The sequence below is a fragment of the Notamacropus eugenii genome, chromosome 3 (genome assembly GCF_028372415.1).
Source record: "Notamacropus eugenii isolate mMacEug1 chromosome 3, mMacEug1.pri_v2, whole genome shotgun sequence".
Lineage (NCBI taxonomy): Eukaryota > Metazoa > Chordata > Mammalia > Diprotodontia > Macropodidae > Notamacropus > Notamacropus eugenii.
The window spans coordinates 341,542,053-341,565,067 of record NC_092874.1 but is presented as its reverse complement, the minus strand read 5'-3'; the positions used below and the strand labels follow the sequence as shown (position 1 = coordinate 341,565,067).

Below are 23,015 nucleotides of genomic sequence, written 5' to 3'. Positions count from 1 at the left end.
AATGAATTACAAATATATGGTGGGATTTTAAAAATATTTTTAACTGGTTTCCAGTTATGTATTTTAATAATCCTTTTATTTTTACTTGCATCCTGATATATCCAATGAATCATGAAGATTCTTGATAGATTTCAATAAATCAGACATTTATTAAGTGCCTACTACATGTGATAGACATTATTTAAATAGGTACCAAATTAGAAATCTTTACAATGAAATCAAATTTTGAAAAGCACTTAATTTGGGTAAAGTGCTGTGCTTGAGGCACTACACTGTGAAGTGATCAAACACTGAAAGGCAATGTGGGGTTGTATAAACCGCATCAACCAAAAGAATTCCAAGCCTGACTTTGCCATTTACTGGTATCATGGGTGTGTCATTTAATTTTTCTAATGCTCAATTTCACTTGTAAAGAAGGGATAATAATATTTGTATTACCTACCTTATCACTGTGGGGAAAGTACTAGGTAAACCTCTAGTGGCAATGCAAATGGAAGCTATTATTGGCGACAGATTCTCTCCGATTTGTAGCTTGTTTGTACATTGTTGTTTGCAAGTTGTCTCCCCATTATACTGCAAGTTTCTTAAAAGTCAGGGACTATTTCTGCCTTTCCATAGTAACCCTAGAACTTAGTGTAGTGTCTAGCATATAGCAGGTACTTAATAAGTGCTTGTTAATTTGACTTGAATACATTTACCCAGTCCTTAATGTCAAGTTCTTTCCACAATGTGAAATCAAATAAGCTTACTTAACTCTAATTCATCCCATTTTTTCTCCTCAAGAAACTCTGCCTTTTGGGAGTGAACCTTCCATGTCAAAAGCATATTTCTGAAGTAGAAATTCATTGATTCGCTCCCTTTTATCGCTAACACCAAGTAAAGCTGAAATTCTTGGATAATGGAATGTTTCTGCAGTGACTTGGAAGGGTAAACTTTTAGCTAACCAAGTGGCCTGGTGTTTTGGCACTAAATAAGAAACTGAGGGGCAACGCTCTTCAGTGCACATGGTCTTTCAATGAGATCTGTGTGGACATATCCCATTCCATCTCACTCTAAACTCAGATCAACTTAAACTATGCCACAAATGAGAAGGTGCTCTTGTTTGGACAAGAGTGGGCTAGAGCAGTGATCGGCCACAAACCAGTCACAGACAGTGATCCCAAACACAGTGTGGCTGGAATTTGGCATCTATGTGGTTATAAGAGGCTATAGAGAGGAAGAGCACTTCACTGGGCACTTCAGGAAAATCCCATTAAGTCTTCCTTGGCAGCAGTTCAACTAGGGAATGAGAACAAGGAGTGATACAGGATGGCTGGAGCTGTTTATGGTTGATTCCATAGACAGTGAAGCTACTATGGAGGGAAGCATCCTCACGGTCACTCAAAAATCAATCCATCAAATAACAAAACAGAAAGAAGGATAACAAAACAAGCTCTAAAATTTTTGCACAAGAAGTTGGAATATTAAAATATGGCAAATTTTAAATTCAAAGAGGGATTTTTAAATTCTAGAAAATAGTTTTCCCCTTATGTGAAAATCAAACCAGAACCAGAAAAATACTGCAAAAACACAAAAATTTGGAAGACTAAACTAATAATGAAATGATTAAACAGTTCCGGGGTACAGTTGATGAAGGCTTCTATGCACCACCTGATGGAAAGGCAAGAGACTCAAGATGAAGAATTCTGATTCCGCATACTATTTTGTACTTGGCCAATATAGGATTTCACTTTGACTACACTTACATATTTGCTTAAAGGGTTTTGTTTGCCTTTTCTTTTTTAATGGTGTGTGTGTTTAGTGGTGATATGCTGTTTACATTTGTATAGCTTACAAAGTACTTTTCCCATAACAAGGTAGGTAGTATAAATAGTATCCTTTGTTTACAGGTGAAACTGAGCCTCACTTGCCCAATATAATAAAGTCAAAAAATGGAGAAGGAGGTGGGGGGAAAGAGAAAGGATGGAAGAGGGAGAGACAGAGACGGACAGAGAAGACAGAATAAATTATAGAAAATGAATTACAGAAAAGTTGTTGTTTGTACTTCATTTCTGAAGAGGACCAATGACACTATGGGGTGATGCCTTGACTCATATATGAACTGGATATAAGTGAGGCAGAGTTGCACAGTCATCAGCATCACTCTCTCCTCCAGAGGCATGAAAGTCCAGTGGTAAGACAAAAGTCAAGGCAATTGGCAATGGCCCAGAGTCATATGAAGAGTCAGAGGTGACTGAAGGACTCGACACCCGCAACAAAGTAAACATTTGGGACACATATAAGAAATTACTGGGATTAAGGAAATAATGTTGAACTCAATCAGTGTCTAGTCAAGTCATAACCCTAAGTTCAAGCATATATCTTGACTGATGAAAAGGGAGGCAATGAGGAGTTTTAAAGGGCAGGATATACCATATTCTGTCAAAGTACAAAGAACTCTAAAAATTTGTTTTACTCCAAAATTTGACAAATTAACCTAAATCAAGCCCCTAAATTTTCTCTGGAGGCTAATTACTGATTTCATCCAAACAACAGCAGAAAAAACTAGCATATATTTTTATGTTACCTATTGTGTATTATACGCACACACTATATATAAGTATAATTATATGTTTTAAAGTACTTTAAGCTATCATAATTGCTAAAGGATTTTAACATTTGGAAAGCAAAACAAAATGCTACTCCAGAGAATAAATATTCCCATTCTGCTTAGTGGAATAAGAAATAAAAGTCTGTGTTAACCTTAAAATCCTTGAGAAAGCACTCTGTACTCCATGTCCAGTCCTTTATCTTTTATCACTTGATTCTAAAGCCTGTGCAGTCTGGCTTTTAATTTTGTCATTCAATTGAAATTGCTCTCTCCAAAGGTGCCAAATCTAATATTCTTTTCTTAAACCTTATTCTTTTTGACCTCTTTGCAGCCTTTGATACCATCAATCGTTCTTTTCTCTTGGAAACTCCTTCTCTAGGTTTTCCTGAACACTGCTCTCTCCTAGTTCTCCTCCTCTTGGTCTGACCATATCTTTTTAGTCTCCTTTGCTAGCTCTTCTTTCAGATCATGCCCAATAACCATTGGTGGGTCCCTCAAGGTTCTGTCCTGGGCTCTCTTCTTGTTTCATTCTATAGCAGGAATTCTCAATATTTTGTGTTACGTACCCCTTTGCCAGTATGGTGAAAGCTATGGCATCCTCAGAATAATGTTTTTAAATTTATAAAATAAAATACATATGACTATAAAACTAACCAATTGTACTCAAATATAGTTATCAAAACATTTCTGAAAACAAGCTTACAGATTTCAAGTTCAGAACTTCACTCAGTGATTTCATCAACTCCCATTGATTAAATTATCATTTCTGTACAGATAATCCTCAGATTCACTTATCTAGACCTTGGCTCTTTCCTGATCTCTAGTCTCCTATTGTTTTTCAGTCCTGTTCAACTCTGCATGACCCTATTTGGGTTTTCTTGGCAAAGATACTGCAGTGATTTGCCATTTCCATTTCCAGCTCCAGCTCATTTGACAGATGCGGAAACTGAGGCAAACAGTTAAGTGACTTGCCCAGGGTTATACAGCTGATAAATGTCTTAGGCCAGATTTGAACCCAGGAAGATGAGTCTTCTTGAATCCAGGTCTGACACTGTGCCATCTCGTTGCCCCTAGTCTCTATCTTTAATTGGGTGTCCCATAGATATCTTAAACTCAACACATTCAAAACAGAACTTAATATCTTTCATACCAAACCATCCCCTCTTTCCAACTTTCCTATTACTGTCCAGAACGTCACCATCCTCCCAGTCACCTAGCCTAACAACGTAGGTGTCATCTTGGTTCCTCACTTGCACTAGACCCACATATCCAGTGTTGCTAAATTTTATCACTTCTGTATTCATTACATCTCACATAACCACTTCTCTCTACTTACATAGACCCTACAGGGATACATGACCTCATCACTTCACACCTGAACTATGATAATAATATCCTCTGCTTAGTCTCCCAGCTTCAAGTCTCTTTCCATGCAAATGCATCCTCCACATCAGCTGCTTAAGATTATCTTCTTAAACCAAAGGTCTGACCCAATTATACAAGAATGCACATAGCAGCAGCACTTTTTGTTGTAGCAAAGAAATGAAAATAAAGTGGGTGTGTGTCACTATATATCTAATGTCATACTCATTCCTACTCAATGAACTCCAATTACCTCCAGGATCAAATATAAAATCCTCTGAGTTTTAAAATCCTTCATAACCTATCCCCTTTTCACCTTGCCAGTATTCTTAAAGTACTCTTCTCTATGTGTTCTACAACCCAGCAAATTGGATTTGGGGTTCCTCCCAAAATAACGTTCCATCTTCTGACAGTAACATTTTACTGGATGTCCATTCCTCTTGTGTAGAATACATACCAACTAACTTCTGCCTCCTGGTTTCCTTCAATATTCACTTAAAATCCCACCTTCAATAGCCTTGACATTCACCCACTTTGTTTTCTGTTCTATACCAAAATATATATTTTAGTATATATGTCTTTTCCCTCTGTCACTAATTTCTTTGGGATATATGTACTAGTACTGGTATCACTGGGTCCCAAGATATGCACAGTTTAGTGAACTTTGGGGTACAATTTCAAATTACTTTCCAGAATGGTTGCACCACTTCAGTTTCATTAACAGTGCATTATTGTGCCTGCCTTCTCACAGCTCCTCCATCATTTCCCTACTTTTTGGTTACCTTCAACAATCTCATAGATTTGAAGTAGAACCAAAGAAGTTTTTTAAAATTTATATTTCTCTTATTACTAAAGAAGCATTTTTGCAGGACTTGCCATTTTTTCTTTCGGAATTTCTTGTTTATATCTTTTTTTGTCATTCAATCAATTACTACTATATACCACACACTGATGCAAAGAAAGGTAAGAGACAGTTCGGGTTGTCAAAGAGCTTGCTGTCTAACGGCAGAGACAACTTGCAAACAACTATGTACCAAGCAAGATGTATATATAGATACAAATATAGATATAGTCTTTCACTATCAGTAGGGGAATTACATGTGTGTGCATTTGTGTCAATTCCCTATGTCTTAGATATCAGTCCTTTATTAGAAAAAAGAATTTGCTACAATTTTTTAAATTGTTTCCCTACTAAGTTGAATTTCATTAATTTTGTGAAAACCTTTTTTCAATCATATGTAATCAGAATGGTCAGTTTTTCCTGAGATCTGTCTCGTTTTTTTGGTTAATTCTTCTACTATTCATGATTGAGATCTCAGAAGTATCTGCTTTTCTTGTCTAAATTTTTTTTGGTGATATAACCTGAAGAGGATAGATTTTAAAATTCAACAGGAAAAAGGAGCACAACTGTCATTCTGAAGCAACCTCCTAAGAAAATGAGAACCTGATGGACTCAATTCAATAGAAAATAGTAAGCTATTTGACAGAAAGTAGGCTTCAACCCAACAGCCATCTAAACCTAACTTTTGTTTCCCATTTCTACTTGTTTCTATTAAGAGCAAGAAAATACCAGGGAGAAGAAATCTGCAAATCACTTATCTAGTTAATTGGAACCAACCTAAGGGATGAAGATATGACTTCAACTTACTTCAAAATAGTCCAGTATCCAAAAAATGAAATTTCCAGTTACTGAATTATTTCAAATCTTGTGTTTATGATAAATTTTATTTACTTTATTTATTTATTTATTTTATTACAAATCTGTTGCATCCCACATCATAACTGCTCTCCCAACTATGTAGTTTAATAGACAGATGAAGGCTCATCCTATACTTCCTTCCTCATATATTAATGAAGTAATTGAAAATTTACAAAGGAAAACAGAACAGAATTTAATTTTTTTCTACAAGGAGATATTTAGAGGGATGTCATCCATTTTACAAAATCTTATGAAAATGTAAATAGATAGAGGCCACTGGGCCTGGAGTCAGGAAGACCTGAGTTCAAATCCAGCCTCAGACACTTAATAGCTATGTGATCCTGGGCAAATCACTTTACCTGTTTGCCTTAATCCACTGGAGAAGGAAAAGGCAAACCACTATAGTATCTTTGCCAAGAAACCCTATGGACAGTATGGTCCACAGGATCATGAAGAGTCAGACATGAATGGACAATGATGACCAAAACAGATGCAAAGTAAAGGAAGAAAAAAAAAAAAGGAAATACAAAGTAATATCATATAATCCCAGAATTCTTGAAGGTTACTGGCCAACTAGTACAAAACAGTCATTTTATAAGTGAAGAAACTGAGGCCCAGAGAAATTAGATGACAAATTACAAGATAGAGGTCTGGTTTATCTAAAAAAAATTCCCCACTTTATTTTTGAGACTGGAAACTGATTAGTCATATCCATACTGTAATCATCATATCCATACTGCAAGCATGAGAACGAATCACACAGTAATGGCAACAAGCGGCTGCTGTTATTTCCCCTAGAGTGGGGGAAGGAAGGGGCACACAGGAGTCCACAGAGTCATTTAAAAAAATCAAAATGGCACTAAGTGGGCAGAAAGTGTCTGCCTAAATGAAATCTTCAGAGAAACACTTAAAATTGGTCTCATTATACGCTATGGACTAGATGAGCTTATGCTAAAAGAAATTTTGTTTTGTATTTTTACTTTTTCTTGTTTTACAGCTTTCCATCACAACCACCAAATATAACTTCCCAAATGCCAATCTATTTTCCTCCAAGTTAGGAAGCACAAATAAAGTTTTGTCCATTCTACACTTCACTATAAAAAGCCTAAGGACAGTGGAATATTCCAGTGGAGGAAAAAAAATATATGCTTTTTTTAAATTTATGCACATTTGACCTTAATAAAAATGATCACTTTAAAATACAGAAGACACATTACAGATTTTGCCCTAGCATCTTCATTGGTATGGTGAAATGGTTAAAAAAATATATATCATGTGGCATGCAAACTGCTTGCTAATTTGCCTTTTCAGTATGGTCTTATGTAAAAGGAAATGCTCTTATGCAAAAGAGGGGAAATTGAGAGATATACAACCAATGAAATAAATTAATTGGTTTTTGATTCCCTTTCCCATCAGGTCCTGAGCTAGTGCTGAAGGACCCAGAAAGCCCTCTTAACACAGAAGTAGCAACAACATTCTGAATTTCAAATCTGTCAAAACCTGTGCCAAACATACCAGTGCTGAGTTGCAGGGAGATCCCCCTACCATGCATAAACCCTTGTGAGCCATGGGCTATGTATAGTAAGAGTTCCTTAGCTCACCAGAGTCAGAAATGTCATTTGTCTCACTTCTGTAGTTGTAAATTTCATTGCTATCCGTGAGTTGGGGTCAAATGAAATAAATAGTTTAAAACTGTCTTTTTGCCCAATACATCCACATGCTTCATCCCCTGCTTTACATTCTTTGGATTTCTTACAAAATTAGGCCATCAGAAGTCGGATGATCATCATTATAAAAATAAAATAACATTGATAACCACTAATACTTATATAGTGCTTTTAGGCCTACAGACTTCTTTTCCTTATGTTATCTTATTTCATTTTTCATAATATCACTGGGAGGCAAGTAGTACGCATGTCATTATTTCCATTTTACAGAAGAAAAGTTTTGTAATTTGCCTGTAGTCACACGACTAATTACTGTTAAAGGTGATTTAACCCAGGTCCCTCCTGAATACAGGTCTTTTCTCCCATTATCCAGCATATACCCTTAAAACTGATAGCTTGCCCTAGGTAGGAAGCTAACAACACCCAAAAAAATTATATTATTTTATTATGCATTGTGTCAAAAGTGGAATTAATACTTTGGTAAAGTATTACTACCAGTTTTGAATTAATTTCTGCAAAGCTGCAATTATTTCTTTGATAATTGATTTACTCACTGCTCAATGTCTTTCTAGGGGAACCCATTTTTACAGCACAGTATGGGAGTTATTAGAAATTTAAGGTAACAAATCCCATTAAACCTTCTCCTTTGTCTGTTCTCATTGCGGCCACAGGAAAACTTTCAAGAAGATCTATCTTTGGGTATCTATCAGCAAATTAACTTGATGGGAGAAAAACTGGAACACTTATTCTATCATCTAAAAGCCATTTTCTCTGTTATTTTACAACCTTCAAGCTTCTATAATGCTTCAGAGACAATCTCATAATTACTGCTCACTTTTAATGCTATGAAAACCTGTTCCTTTCACTTTAAAAAATATGATGAATAATATTCTGCCCATAATATTTTGTTACACCTAGTAAAACATCTGCCTGCCTGATAGCCTGTTCTCATACATAAGTCACCATTTTCCTTCCATTTCTTTCTTGAGGCCTTACTTCCCTATTTCCTTACCTTTTTCATTAAGTTCATGTGTTTTCCCTTCAAGGCTCTGCATCATTCCAAGATTTGGGCACCTTAGCTCTGGCTTCCTTTTGCTTTTCTATTCGGTCTCTTTCACTTTGTTCCGTTGAAACCTGCCAAATAACCACTCCCTCTACTTCCTTTCCCCACTCTTGTCTCTGAATCTTTCAATCTATTTTCAAAGTGCAAGAGCTCTTTCCTCTGCCTTGGCTAAAAAGACATTATTTGCTCCTGAATTTCTCCACTCTTAAAAGTTCTCTCAGAGCATTTCTAATCATCCCCTTCCACTGAAGGCCTTAACCCAACATTCAAATGGTTGTTTATACAATATAAAATGCATGTCACTGAAACGTACATTTTCATGTAAGGTATTTCACAACACAATTACTCAATGCTAGTTTTAAAACTTAAAGGCAGAACTTGGAATTTACATTTGTTATACAATTAACATGTCATCATCAGTGGTCTCATATTTTAATTAAAATTAAATATTAAAAGGCTAGCTCCTTGGAGGAGGAAGAGTTTTCCTGATTTTTAGCAGTATATAAGAATGACTTTTTAATTAAAAGAACAGAATTCTGTGAATGCATGTGATGATAACACATTTTAAATTTATGTAGCACCTTTTATGTGAAGAACTCAGAGCATTACTTGTCAACTCCTCCCCCCCTCCCCAATTACCTCATGAGTTTCACAGGGCAGTCATCATTCCACTTGAAACTGGTGTGACAGCTACTTACCACTTCATAAGAAATTCAAGATTACCCAAGGTTGTTTAGCTCAGTGATATATTCAAGGGCCCAATTAGTAGGACACCGTGGAGATAAGTCAGGAAGACTGATTCAGAAAATGATGTGAGTAAAGGGAGAAGGGGCTAAGGAGCAGGAAGCATGTTATAACAGAACATCAGATTTGGAGTCATAAAGCCTGGGTTCAAGTCCTGACTCTGCTACTTATTATCTCTGTGACCTTGGGTAATTCATTTAACCTCTCAGTTTCCTCATCTTTATAGATGATAATAATCTTTAAAATCTTTAAAGATAAAAATCTTTATAGTGAAAGATTTGTACAAGATGATCACATTCAACTCTAAATCTGTATTACCTTGGGCAAGTTGAAGAATCATACACCTTTAGAACTGCCAAGCTCTAATGGCCTTTAAGAGTTCTCCTTCATTTTATACATGAGAACAAGGAAGCCCCAAGAGGTGAATTCAGTAAAATAAGCAATTAAGGTAAACTGACCAATACAGGTAGGATGTGGCAGAGACAAAGAATGGAAGTTCAATTTTCAGGCCCAACCTCTGCTTTCCCATCAAACTGGACTTCAGTTTTCTCATTTGTGAAATGAGGAAAAGTGACTTCTTACTTCAGTGACTCTCTAAGGTCCCATCAAGCTCTGAAATTAAAAGTTCTAGGTTATAAACTAGAGGCCAAATTTAGAGTTTCCCAAGACAAAAGCCCTGGCTTCCCAAGTCAAGGACACAATATTATCAGTCTATCACAGAATGAAAAAAAGTCAAGGGAGAAGGGGAAGAAAAGGGGGAGAAAAAATGGAATATTCTTTATCACACATACTGTACCAGAATGAATTATAGTAATTTCTAAGCTGAAAGAATGAGATAAGAGCAGTAATGTGGCATTGTGGATAGAATGTTGGATTTGGAGTCAGGAAGGACTGGGCTTGCATCCTTTCTCAACAATGGCAGAGTGACATTGGGCATGTCACTTAATGTTTCCTCACCTATAAAATGCGGATAACACCACATGCTGCTCTTACCTCACTAGATTGTTGTAAGACTCAAATGAGATAATGAGATAATCAAAAGAGTTTTGCAAACCTTAAAACACTATAGAAATGCCAACTATTATTACTTCCAAAAGACTCAACTCTCAGGGGTGACATAGCCCTTCACAAAACAGATCCAGATAAAATTTCCCAAGGAAAACATACTTCTTTGTGTGCTTGTATGTGCATGCACACACACACACATGCATATGTATGCATGTGCATGTATACATGTATATATAGATGTTATACACACACACTTATTAACAATGCTTAATGCTTGTTGGGTGACTAAATCATCTTAAAAGTGTCTGCTTCAAAACATTAAGGGTTGTTTTTCAATTGATTAATCAACAAGCATTTATTAATCATCAATTATGTGGCCAGCACTGGGGATTTTATATTTTATATAAAGGCAAAAAATACCCGTTGCACTCAAGGAACTTGGTATCTAGTTGGGAAGACAACATGATGTCAGTAGATTTTCCTGATCACTAATATAAATGCTTCTTAGCTCTACCCTCAAAAAAACTTTCACGTGACCCTCCCAGATTCTTTAGTTACCATCATATATACATATATCTAGATGTAGATATAGATTACAGATGTTTGTGTATTTCTCCTCTTTTCCAGTGTCCAAGTCCTAGAAACAACAATTTACACCAATGACCTCTTAACTGCTAAACCCTATAAGCCTAATGGCTTTTTCCTCAGTTTTCAACTCCTCAACTTCTTTGCAGTTTTAGATATTGGTGAAGATTTCTCTCCTGAACACTCTCCCCTCCTTTGCCTTCCATGACACTTCTTTCCTATCTGTATGGTTGTTTCTTCCCAGTAAACTTTGCTGGATCTTTGTCAGGCTTCTGTCCTAGGACCTCTTCTCTCTATACTCACTGATCTCATAATTTCCTATGGTTTCAAGTATCATCTCTAGCAGAAGATTCCAAATCTATTTATCTGGCCATAACTCTCTCCTGTACTCCAGTCACAGATCACCAATTGCCTGCTGCATATCACTGCTGAGATGTCTCATAATCATCTCGTATTCAAATACATATTAAAGAGAACTTATCTTCCTCTCTAAACCCATCCTCTTCTAAATCCCATTACCTGCTGAGGGTACCACTATCCTTCCAGTCACCTAAGTTTGTAATCTTGGAGTCATTTCTTACTAATCTTTCCCCCTCCACATGCCATACCCACCACCCACAACATACATACTCAATCAGTTTTCAAATTTTATCAATTCTACCTCCCTAGTATTTCATGCATCCATCTCCCTTTTCTGCTTATGAACCTTACTCTCATCTGAACTGGTCAAAAGAATACACACACACACACACACACACACACACACACACACACACACACACACACACACAGAGTTGAGTACAAAGACCCATTTAAGTAAACAGGAAAATAAGAGAGAAAGGGGATATGGAATTAGAAGAAGGTTAAATTAGGGAGGAATGAGTTCTAAGCCAAGCAAACTCTAAGAATGTGCAAAAATATTTAAAGCTCTTTTTGAAGTGGCAAAGAATGGGAATCTGATGGAGTATGCATAAATTGGGGAATGGTTAAACAAGTTATGGTATATTAATGGAATAGGATACAATTGGGCTGAACGCTTATCATAAAAATGACCAACAAGTATTCCAGGACTAATGAACTTAATTCCTAAGAGGTGAAGGAATCAGAATGCAGAATGAGATCATTTGCAGAGGATTTGGGGCAGGGCAGAAGACAAGGCCAGTGTAGAAATTTGTTATGATTGACGATACGGATAAGTAATGAGTTTTGTTTTTCACATGCTTTCAGTTGGCAGGGGTGAGGGAGGGTTAGGGTGGGAGGCTGTGAAAGCAGACCTTGGCTAATTAAAATAAATAAAACATAAGAGAAAAGAAAAGAAAATATAATCACTTTAGGTATAGGATTTAGAGGACCTGGGTTCAGGTACAACTTAGGCCAAGCCTTTAACAAATCTGGGTTTCAGTTTCCTCGCCCATAAAATGTGAACATTAGGCTGAATCCAATGATACTGAAGCTTTCTAAGGTCTGTTTTAATGCTAGACTTCTCGCTTTAAGCTTTCCCCCAACTTCTAAGGGGGTTCCATATTGCTTGCAGAATCCAATACAAGCTCTGGTCACCATCATGGATGCTTCTCCATTCAAATTTAGCTGACTTGGGCAAGCTTATTACTCCCCTTCATGTACCCAGTGGCCCATCAAGCTGGCCTCCTTGCTGCTGCTCACAACATGCCACCTCCCACTTCCTTGCCTTTGCAACGGTTATTGCCTCAGCCTGGAATGCATCCCCTGCTCTCTTAGAATACTTAGCATCACATAGCTCAGAGGCTTCCTCCTGCATGAAGGCTTACCTAATGTTCCTCTTCCAACTTCTGGGACCTTGCCATCTCCTTAAAGTTATCTGATATTTACTTTTTGGGTATTTCTTATGTATTTGTATACGTCCAGGTCTTTTTCCCTATAAAAGCAAGGACCCTGACATACACAGGATGGCCTGCTATCACAGGTTCTTAGGTTTTCCTGTTCATCATTTCTTATAGCAAAATAGTATTCCATATATGGTATTCATGTACCATAATTTGTTCAGCCATTTTCCAATTGATGGGCATCCCCTTGATTTCCAGTTATTGGACATCACAAAGGGAGCTGCCATAAATATTTTTGTACATGTGGGACCCTTTCCCATGTTTATGATCTCTTGGGGATACTGCTGGGTTCATTACTTCTTAAGGCAGAGGACGCAAAGCTGTTTTACAAACACATATCATCACTCCAACTAAGCTAAATTCCTCAAGGGCTGAGACCTATCACAGTCTTCTATGCTTAGCAGATCCATGAGAAATATTTACTGAAGGTGATAGTAGCCAAGATAAAGGAAGAGAGGTCCAGAAAAGGGAGTGGAGTGGGATATAAGCTATTAAATCACAATGGCAGCATGGAGAAGGTTGCTAGGGACTGCTCCTAGTTCCTGCTTTGGTCACAAGACAGCATCACCGCCTCTACAATAGGAGTCCTAGAAGCACATTTTAAAAATGTGGTCAGGCTACAGGCATGTCAAACTGAAAAAGCACTTTGAAGGATTTGGTCTCCTCATTCTTCTTTATCCTATATTTCTATCAAGCATTCATAGTCTCTGTTGATTTTCAAATGGCCTTAATTTTGGCAAATGGGTTCAAAGGCTTCCTTGGGCCTCGAGTTTATCTTTTTTGCAAGAAGCAAATCATAGGGCTCAGTAACTTCTTTGCTTCACCATCCCCACGAAAGAAAATAACGTCATTCATAATTATTTTCAAAGACAAAATCTTGTCTGTCACTGCAAAGTCTATTTAAACACACAAACAAAAGCACACAAGGATATGCAATTCACACAGTAAAGAATCATAATTACACAAATAACAGCCAGATCATTTATTTGCCCAATGGGAATATAAGCCACTAAATATGGGCTTTGTTATTTTTCCCTGCAGACCACTGAAGCTGAACGCAAGTACATCTAGGCTCTCCTCTTCAGTAATGAATTTGTGATACTTTAATGTGAAGAAGCAATGAACAGGCCGTTTTTTAGGTCTAATGCTTCTCTAAGCCTTTCTGTCCTTCATAAATGCATGGTTATTTGCTTTGAGGACTCTGCACAATTGCCTTCTGAAAAGATATGCATGGTCTAACAGTTGGGAATGCTGAGGATACTTCTAGTCACTTATGAGTTTTCCAGAGAGGAAAGCTCCTGGGCATGTCTATATGATCCTATAATGGCATGTCTCATTCATAGATCATCACCTTTCCCTTTTCCCCTCACTTACTCCCCTCATGAAGAGTATCTTTGCTTCCTAAGTAGCAGTCCCAGTAGTTAATTTAGCTTAAATAATATTCTATAAAGCAAATGAAATTTGATAATTCACTTCTTAGATATTTCCCTATTTGAAGATGATTCCTCTCAAAACTGAGCTAAATTCACTTAAAGAACCATTTTTCTCCTATAATATCTCATTTCCACATTTAAGCTGCTGGATAAGAAAGAGTTGAAAGCGAACTTTAATCAGCCCTAGAAATTTCACTTAAAGTATGCAAAGGTTCAGCCCCTCTGAGATAGGACTTCTCTCCCCATTTACCTACACCACTCTCACATTCCCCAATGAACCTTCTTTCCATCATTTTAATCTACAATTCCTCAACTCTTTCTTATTCTCTTAGGCCATCAATTCTTTAATTACTTGATGCCCTACTCTGTCTGTACCTGATGGTTAGCTTTGTCTAGGATGCTCTCCTCTCATCCTAAAAACTCTTGACATGACCACTCCTTCAATGTTCTGACAAGAAACACACAAGTAATGCCAGAACAACTTTCCCAGCTGAATCCATATTTTCTGCCCCAGAAGTTTTTTATTCCTTCAATTATTTCTTCCACTACCACCAACTTAACTCTGAACCCTAAAGAACACTGACTAGTCTCCTTTCCTCTCTGGATGTTGCTGTTGAATCGTTTTCAAGCCCAACTCTTTTTGGGGTTTTCTTGGCAAGCACACTGAAGTGGTTTGCCATTTCCTTCTCCAATTCATTTTACAGATGAGTAAACTGAGGCAAATAGAGTTAAGTGACTTGCTCAGCATGACACAGTAAATATCCTCTGTTGGATTGGAACCCAGATCTTCCTGCCTGCAGGCCTGGTGCTCTATCGATTGTGCCACCTAGCTGTCTACTTCTCTGGATAGGGGTAAATAATCATTTTTTTCCCCTTTACCTGAAACAAAGAAAGAGTTTTACTACGGAAAAGAGAAATAGTTATTAAAATATAAAGTTGCCAAGTTACAAAAGATCACAGAGATGATAGATGTAAAGCTAGAAGGGCACTCAGAGATCATGTAGTCCACCATACCCTATCACTCTTTCCTCACTCAGGCAAGGCCCAGAAATGTCAAATGATTTACCCAAAGTTGCACAGATGGTAAGTAGGTTTGAAACACAGGTCCTGTGACTGAAAGTTCAATGCTCTTTCTGCCATACCAACCTGGCTCCCTGGCTGAATTTTTACTGTCCTGGTCCACCTGAAGGGCTAGCTTCAATTCTTCTTCCTCCATGAAGCTTTCCTTGTTTTTTTTCCAGTTGAAAATACTATTTGCTTCCTTCTATTGTGCTTTCTTGACATTCTAATTTGTATTAGTTATTTCTGCACATTTTTTTGTTTTCTGTAACTCCTGATGGCAGAAGACACCTACCAATAATAACGTCTAAGAAAACAATATTTCTGTCCTCTGTGATCACAGAAAGACCCGATTAGTGAAGCCACAGCTAATGCCTAAACCCCTATCCCAGTATTTACTTCTACTTCTGCCATCACTGGTCCTGGAAGGATAAGGCTTTAACTCCAAACTCTGTCAGTGACTGGACATGGAGGCCCTGGAACCTACTTCCCATATCTATTGTACTGGGAGAGACATTAAGTTAATCCTTCCTGAACACTGTGTGCTCAGACACTCAAATGCTTCGTCCACGACTAGAACCTCAGACCTCAGGCCTAACCATGGAGCCATGGGCACCATCTGAGTCATGCATCCCCTGCCATAGTACGATGAAGCAAAGGAACTGGTATGAATTGTGAGTTCAGTAAGGCCCCTGGAAACCCAATCTCCAGCATCTCACCTACCCAGAGTCCCAACTTGATGCTCTCCCTGGTTCATTCTTCTCTTCCTTGATGTTTATGAGAGAACAAACTGATTCTGCCTGTTATTATTGAGGTGAATCAAGGATACTTCCTCCCCCTTGAGTCTAGCATATTTCCACCATCTTCTTTCTCTTAACTCTTGAAATTCAGAGTTGTAGTCTGTCTGCTAAGGCAAAGCCTTCCCACCACTGGCTAACATTACTGGCAGCCCTTCATCCTCATCCCCCTCAAATTATTGTTCTGCTTTGCCCTCTGGAAATTCCAGCCTACAGTGACTTATCCTAGACCTCTTTGCACCTTCCAACTTCCTGCAATCACTTGAACCTAGCATCCTCTAAAGCATCTCTGGCTTCCCTCTCCAGTAACTGGGTCTCTTCTCATGCCCCCAACACAGGACTAGGAGAAAGAGTAGGCACATTACGTGTTACTTTTAGACTTTCCCTGTGCTTCAATCATTTAGCAAGCTTTCCTCCTTTGAAGACCTTATCCTGTCCAGATCACTGTTACAATCACCTATCTACCTCTAGTTTATCCTTCCTTCTTTCTTAAGGAGTTCAGTATTTGTTTTACAAGTCTGCCCCTTACCACCACCCTCCCCATGCCCTACCCCCAAACCCTGGCCTCATTCTTGAGAATATGCATATTGATATTACATTAAACACCATGCCTTCCCAGGTCATCCACATCCTTTGACCTAAATTTTCACTCCAACACAGCAATCCACGGGGATGGTCCTTTCTTAGCCATCACCTATCGGTATGTGACCTAAATATTCCTGATGTCCGAAATTCCCCTCCTTATCTGCAACCTCATCCTATTGTATTTTCCTCTGTCTCACCCTCACCATGACTACTGTCCTAACATTGTTACTTCTCTCTCTTTTTTTTCTTTTCCACCATCCTCTGGCCTCTATAATTAACCATTTTAACTCTATACTGCTCTCTACTTTTAAATTATTTGACTCCTAAGGGTTCTAGCATTTAAGCTATGTTATTGACTGGATCCACCATACACTTATAATAGCTAATCTCAATTTGTCCCTGACTGCTATATGTCAATCCTTTTATTTTTCTCTGATCACAATTCTCCATACAAGTTATTACAATAATCTTTTCCCCCCTTTTCAACCTCCCTAGACCACTTCTTTCTCTCAAGACCATCAGGTGATTCCCTTCTGCCCTATTACATATCTCACCATCTCCTTTCTCCCTTCCTTTGCTCTAATCTGAGAAAGAGGAAGCCTTTTCTACTTGTACCTTTGATCTGATCCCATCCCATCTTCCCTGAGAACCTTCCCCTTGAGTTATTCTCTCATTGTCAATCTTTATTAATGCACTGGTTCCCTTGTTGTTGCCAGAAAAATACTCAGGTCTTTCCATGTTAAAAAATAAAACAAAATGCCCCAAATCTTTGCTTGTCCCCACCATTGTCCCTCAGGATGTTATCTTCTGTCTCTTCTCCCATTCAGAATTAACCCCTCCAGAATCAGATGCCTATATTTATTGTCTGCCTGTCATCACTTCTTAACTCCTTGTAATGGGATTTCAGCACTACTGTTCAACTACAACTTCTCTCTCCAAAGTTACCAAGGACCTCAGCTGCTAAATCCTATGACCTTTTCTTAGTCCTCATCCTATTTTACCCCAACTCTGCAGCTTTGAAAAGTCATCTTTCCATCCCCTTCCTGGATAGTTCTCTTACCTTAGCTCCAGGAAACTGCTCACTCCTGGCTTTTCCTCCTGTCTGTATGCCCACTTGTTCCCAATCACTTTGGCTGGATCACCATTCACCATCCCCTGAGCTTTATATGTTCCAAGTGTCTGTTCTCTCTGTGCTCTCTCCACTGAAGAGGTTCACACAATCAACCAAATGCTCAAAATCAACATGTTCAAAACAATTCATCAGCATGACCCCTGAACCCACTTTGTCTCCTAACCTCCTTTGTTGAAAGTACCTAGATGTTCCCATTTACCCAGGTTTATAATCTAAGCTGCCTTTCAATCTTTACCCTTCCCTCAACTCACACATATCCCATTATTTGATAAATCTTGCTGATTCCAAATCTGTGTCTTTATTCCTGTGACGACTGCCACAGTTTATTTAGTTACTTATCCCCTCTTTCTTGGACTGCTATAACTTTCTAATCAATCCCTCCTTGTCTTCTCTGATCCATTCTGTATACAACTGCCTAAATAAATTTCTTCACCATTTGTCTATTAAGAAATGACCAGTATCTTCCTGTTTCCTTTAGGAGATGTGTGTGTGTGTGTGTGTGTGTGTAAGCATGTATATTTCACAATCTGGTACAACTTATCTTCCCATACTAATTTCACATTTTTCTACTTCACAGAGTCTAGATTCTCACCCAACAGGCCAACAAGCTGCTTCCTAAACTCGTTTTCTGTTCTCTTATCTCCACACTTTCAAACATGGTGTTCACAGTTCTGGGAGTGCATTCACTGTTCACTTTTGCCTCTTAGAAGCCCCAGCTTCCTTCAAGATCAAGTATCACTTCCTATACAAAGCCTTTCCTGACAACCCCAACTTTTAGTGCTCTCTTTCTCTCTGTCTGTCTGTCTGTCTCTCTCTGTATATGTTAGATCCTTCCAATAAACTCTTAAATCCTCTGAGGGCAGAGGTTCTGTTGCATTTGTCTTTACCTTGGTCCATAGTACAGCAGCTTTTATAATAGTAGGCAAGTGATATTTGTTTGAATTGGACTGAAGTGTCTTTTTAATATGCTTCAGCACAATATATTTTTACAAGGTAAATATTTAATGTCTGTGAAACTGAACAGCCAAACACACAAATCTCTCTTGCTTTAAAAAAATTTACATACAAAATCCAAAAAATTAAGTAATTTTGTTTATCAAAAGTATTCAAAAGAATTATTTTGAAGTCTTAATATATTTACAATTATTTCACCTACAAAAATTATATTAACATGATCCTTTTAAAGCAAAATTATTGCCTAAAGAATGACACATATATATATATATATAAATCTATTACCTGAATTCTACAGCTTCTCAATGATTGCAAACTTTCCTATAGACATTGAAAAATTTGCTAAATATTTTATAGCAGGAATAGTAAATTCTCAAGGTCTTGAAAATGAAAAAATAACCACTTTATGGATTTACAAGGCCCTTTTTCCTCTTCCTCTAATTGTCTACCTTTGGTCCACTTTATCAAGATTTCTATCAGCCACTGGGCCAAGGGTTTAAAATCCATGTAATTCTGATCTTTCAGCATCATGAATTTCCTAAATAAAAACTGCTGTTAGTATACATATTTAATGCAATTTCCAGTACTGATGAAGAAAGACCAAGAGAGAACTGAATAGAAGGGCAAGTTATGCAAGATTTTTATTATCCTATGAAATGTTTAAATGGATTAACAATTTATTTATTGATATTTTTACATCACCATCATTTCTGAGCATATCTTTCTCCCTCCTCTATCTAGCAAGCCACCTCAAGGGATTTTTAAATGAGCTTTTTGTATGCTTACTTCTTTTTTACATATTAGACAACAAATGGAATCAGATAATGGCTTGACTTGAAAAAGTTTTATTTTTAAAAGCTTCTGCTGCACGTCATGCTTAATATGTATATATAGGATCCAAAGTTCAGCCACAGAGAGTGTCAAGTGTCTCATGTAGGCTATGCTCCTATATATAAAACCTCCTTCACACTCCACCTCCTTTCTTTGAAATTTTTTTTTGGGGGGGGAGAAATAGAGGGAAAGAAAAAGTGCAAATGTAATGCTTAGTAATGCATCCTGAACAGTTATGTTAAGTCTGATGAAGGACCCTGATGTTATTGTGGTTTAAAGAATCAATACAAAGGTTTTGTTTAGTGAACACTTAAGTGGGGCTATGATGTTTTTTACTATAAAAAAAAGGATATGAATAAATCACTACCAGAACATTATTAATATCAAAGGTGTTTTTTTTCCCTGTACAATATATCACAAGGTCCTCATCTTTTTTGTAGGAGATCTACTTTTTATTTCTTTCTTCCAATAAGTGAATTCACCTACAGGTGAGGAGAATGCTGACAATAGAATCCCTGATCAGAGGACTGGAAGATGGTGGTAGGGAATGGGACAGACCAAGGCAGACTCTGCAGTCATCTTGTTGATCCTGGGTATAGATGGGTATCTGAGGGGTTCCGGCCTTAGATATTTACTAGTTGTGTGACCCTGGGCACCTATTTTTCTAACCCTATTTGTCTCAGTTTCCTCATCTGTCAAATGAGCTGGATAAGGAAATGGCAAACCATTCCACTATCTTTGCCAAGAAAACCCCAAATGGTGTCAGAGTTTGAACACAACTGAAATGACTAAACACACAACATCTGAGGGATAGGGAGAAGACTGTGAGAGAAAGAGGGCAGGTTTAAGGCAATTCAAAGGTTACTGATCCAACAAAAGCTGTAACTTAAGAGAGTTGGTGGCTGCAAACCTAGCTTCCTCCTCCTTCCCAATTTGAGACCCAATAGGGAACACCCAAGGGTGGGGAATCTGCAGCCTCCATGTTTCCGGGGGCCCACTAAATCAGGCCTGCACAACTGGAGGGGGTGGGGTGGGGTAACCAAAGCAGCCTGAGGGTGGCATGTTGTTCAGGCCTATATTTACATCCTCTTTTTTTCTTAACCCGCAGGTTGTGCAGGCCTGCTCTAAGTCCTCAAGTGCAGCCCTCTGAATGAATCTAAACTTCACAGAACAAACCCCTTAATAAAAGGATTTGTTCTGTAAAACCTGGACTCAGTCAAAAGGCCATACCCAAGGACCTAGATGGCCACAGGTTTGCTACCCCTGGGGAATACCTAAAGGGAAGTACACTCTTCTTCTGAGGCAGATCTTACTCTATGACTTAGTAGGTAAGTCCTAGGGAGATGCTTGAGCACACTAAGGTTAAGTTCAGCATCACACACAGAGATCACTCTATCCATGATGTCAGGTTGTCTCTCTAGATCAGGATATGACACAGCACAAAGGTTAGTTGGTTAATCAGTATCTGAATAACCCAAAGTTGAAATCCATGTGGTATTAGGAAATGTGGACAGTAGAATAAAGAAAATGCTGAAATATAAGAGAGAGCTGATACTCCAAAGTATTCTAATTCCTAAGATTGACAGGCACCTGGCTCAGTCAGTTTCCAAGGGCTTCTTCAGCTCTGTGCTCTTCCACGTAAAACCAAGCCCTTCATTTATCGTACTGTCACTTCAGTCCCTCACACTTCCTGTGGGAAGCTTCAGCCTTTTCAAAGCCTCCCCAGCTTTACTTTTCAAGCTTATCACATATTTGGGGTTGAAATAATTTACTCTAAAAAAAATGTGCCTGTGCTACTGTTAGCTGACTCATCTTAAATACTATGAAATGAATAGTAAGATGAGAAGGCCCCAGAAAATTCTCAAACCACAATCTCATGCTAATTACTGATCTGACTTTTGACTGCACAGACCAGGTTCTTCTCTGTGCCCTAGGACTAACTAGGTTTGGAAGCTTCTGCCTCTTCACTGATAAGCTATGGTAAGACCTATTAGAAGTAAGCGTGCCTTAAGGCTCAAGCCTGGGCAACAGAATGGAACACCCAGCGCCCTGCCTGAGAAAACGTCTTTGGGGTACTAGAACTGTGCCCCCATTGCTTTGCCCCTTCCCCTTGGCCTGTCCAAATTCTACAAGGTGCACCTCCACCAGGAAACTTTCAACTCCAATCGAGCCATGGTTTCTCACCTCCCTGACCTCTTATTATACTCTGTAGCCTATCTCCAATTGAATATTCAGTAGTTTTATCATATCACTTACTATTGTGTCATGTATGTTACGTGTCATGTCCAAAATTAGATGATCAGTTACTCGAGGATATGTTTTTTTATGCTAAGCATATAGTAGGGGCTAAATAAACATCTGCTGATTAATGAATGATTGGGAAGACAGAGGATGAAACAGGTAAGAAGAAAAAACGTGAGAGCCAGTGTCTTAACACCTAGTGCCTCCTTTCCGATGAAGCTGTCCTGGCTAGGCGGCACATTTGCAGCTATTTATGCTTGCATTAAACACATGCAACTCTTAAAACAGAGATATACGGGCGAGTCCGCTTCCTTTACCTAGTCTCTACTCATTCTCTTGAATGACTGCTCTTGGATCCTTTCTACCCAGTTCTTTCCCATCTTAGCTCCTCCAATGAAAGTTTTTCTCCCAAGGAAAGAAGAATCTGAAGCCAACCTCAGAATGAAGTGTGCTTTTCCCTTACTAGTATATATATATATATATATATATATATATATATGTCTTGTTTATCTATACTGTAAGTTGGCTGTGTGCTTATAGGGCAAACCAAATTACAGTGGGAAGCAGAGAGCTGAGGTTTGAAACCCTATCTCTGTGACTTTGTGTATGTGACCTTGGGTAAGTCACTTCATAGGTATATAGAATTACTGCTAGAGACAACCAATTTTACAAAAGAAGAAACTGAAGCCCATAGAAGTTGGGTGACTAGCCCAAGATCTTACAGGTAGCAATTAGTACAGTCAAGATTTGAACTCAGGTCCTCTAGCTAAAAATTCAGTGTTCTTTCCACCTTACCTTCTATACATAATTTCCTATGTAAAAATGAAGGGGCTCATCTAGATAAAGGATTTTTGACTTGGGGGTCTATGAACTTGTTTTTAAAATATTCTAATAATTCTATTTCAAAAGAATTTATTTTTTTTTTATGATCCTATGAATTTCATTTCAAAAATATTATTCTTAGAAGGGCACCATAGACTTCACTAAACTGCCAAGGGGATTTGTGACAAAAAGAAAAGGTCAAGAACCCCCTGGCCTGGAGATTTTGATTCTAAATATTGGAATCAGAATCAGAACAAGCACCAGCTGGCAATCAATAAGCATTTATTAAGTTTCTACCAGGAAGCAGGTACTGAGCTGAGCACTGAGGATATTAGGAAAGGCAAATGACTGTCCCTGCTCTCAAGGAGTGCATCTAATGGGGGAGACATGGAAACAGCTTTGTATAAACAAGGTATATACAGAATAAATTGGAGCTAATCAACCAAGGAAAGCATTAAGGGGTCCACACATGCCACCTACACCTTTGCCACAGCAACATGCATATAGCTGGACTACAGTACAGTGCAAATAAATCAGTGTAAATAAGTATCTTTTTGGGTAAATCAGAAAGGATAGTTTGA

General features: G+C 38.1%; 1 protein-coding gene across 5 annotated transcripts in view; it reads right to left on the bottom strand.

Moving 5' to 3' along the window:
* The window catches only part of TNFAIP8 (TNF alpha induced protein 8), a 129,309-nt gene that overhangs the window by 28,446 nt on the left and 77,848 nt on the right, over positions 1-23,015 (bottom strand). Inside the window, exon 1 of one of the 5 annotated variants that reach the window (XM_072597143.1) lies at positions 17,515-18,648. The exons of 3 other annotated variants lie outside the window; for them this stretch is intronic. Coding sequence is in view for 1 of the 2 variants with exons in the window: in XM_072597136.1 (XP_072453237.1) it covers positions 8,331-8,376 (46 nt within the window). In the remaining variant the exon portion in view is untranslated. Of the gene's footprint in view, positions 1-8,330; positions 11,292-17,514; positions 18,649-23,015 lie in introns of those variants that run through there. One more of the 5 variants, XM_072597136.1, reaches the window with a different exon arrangement.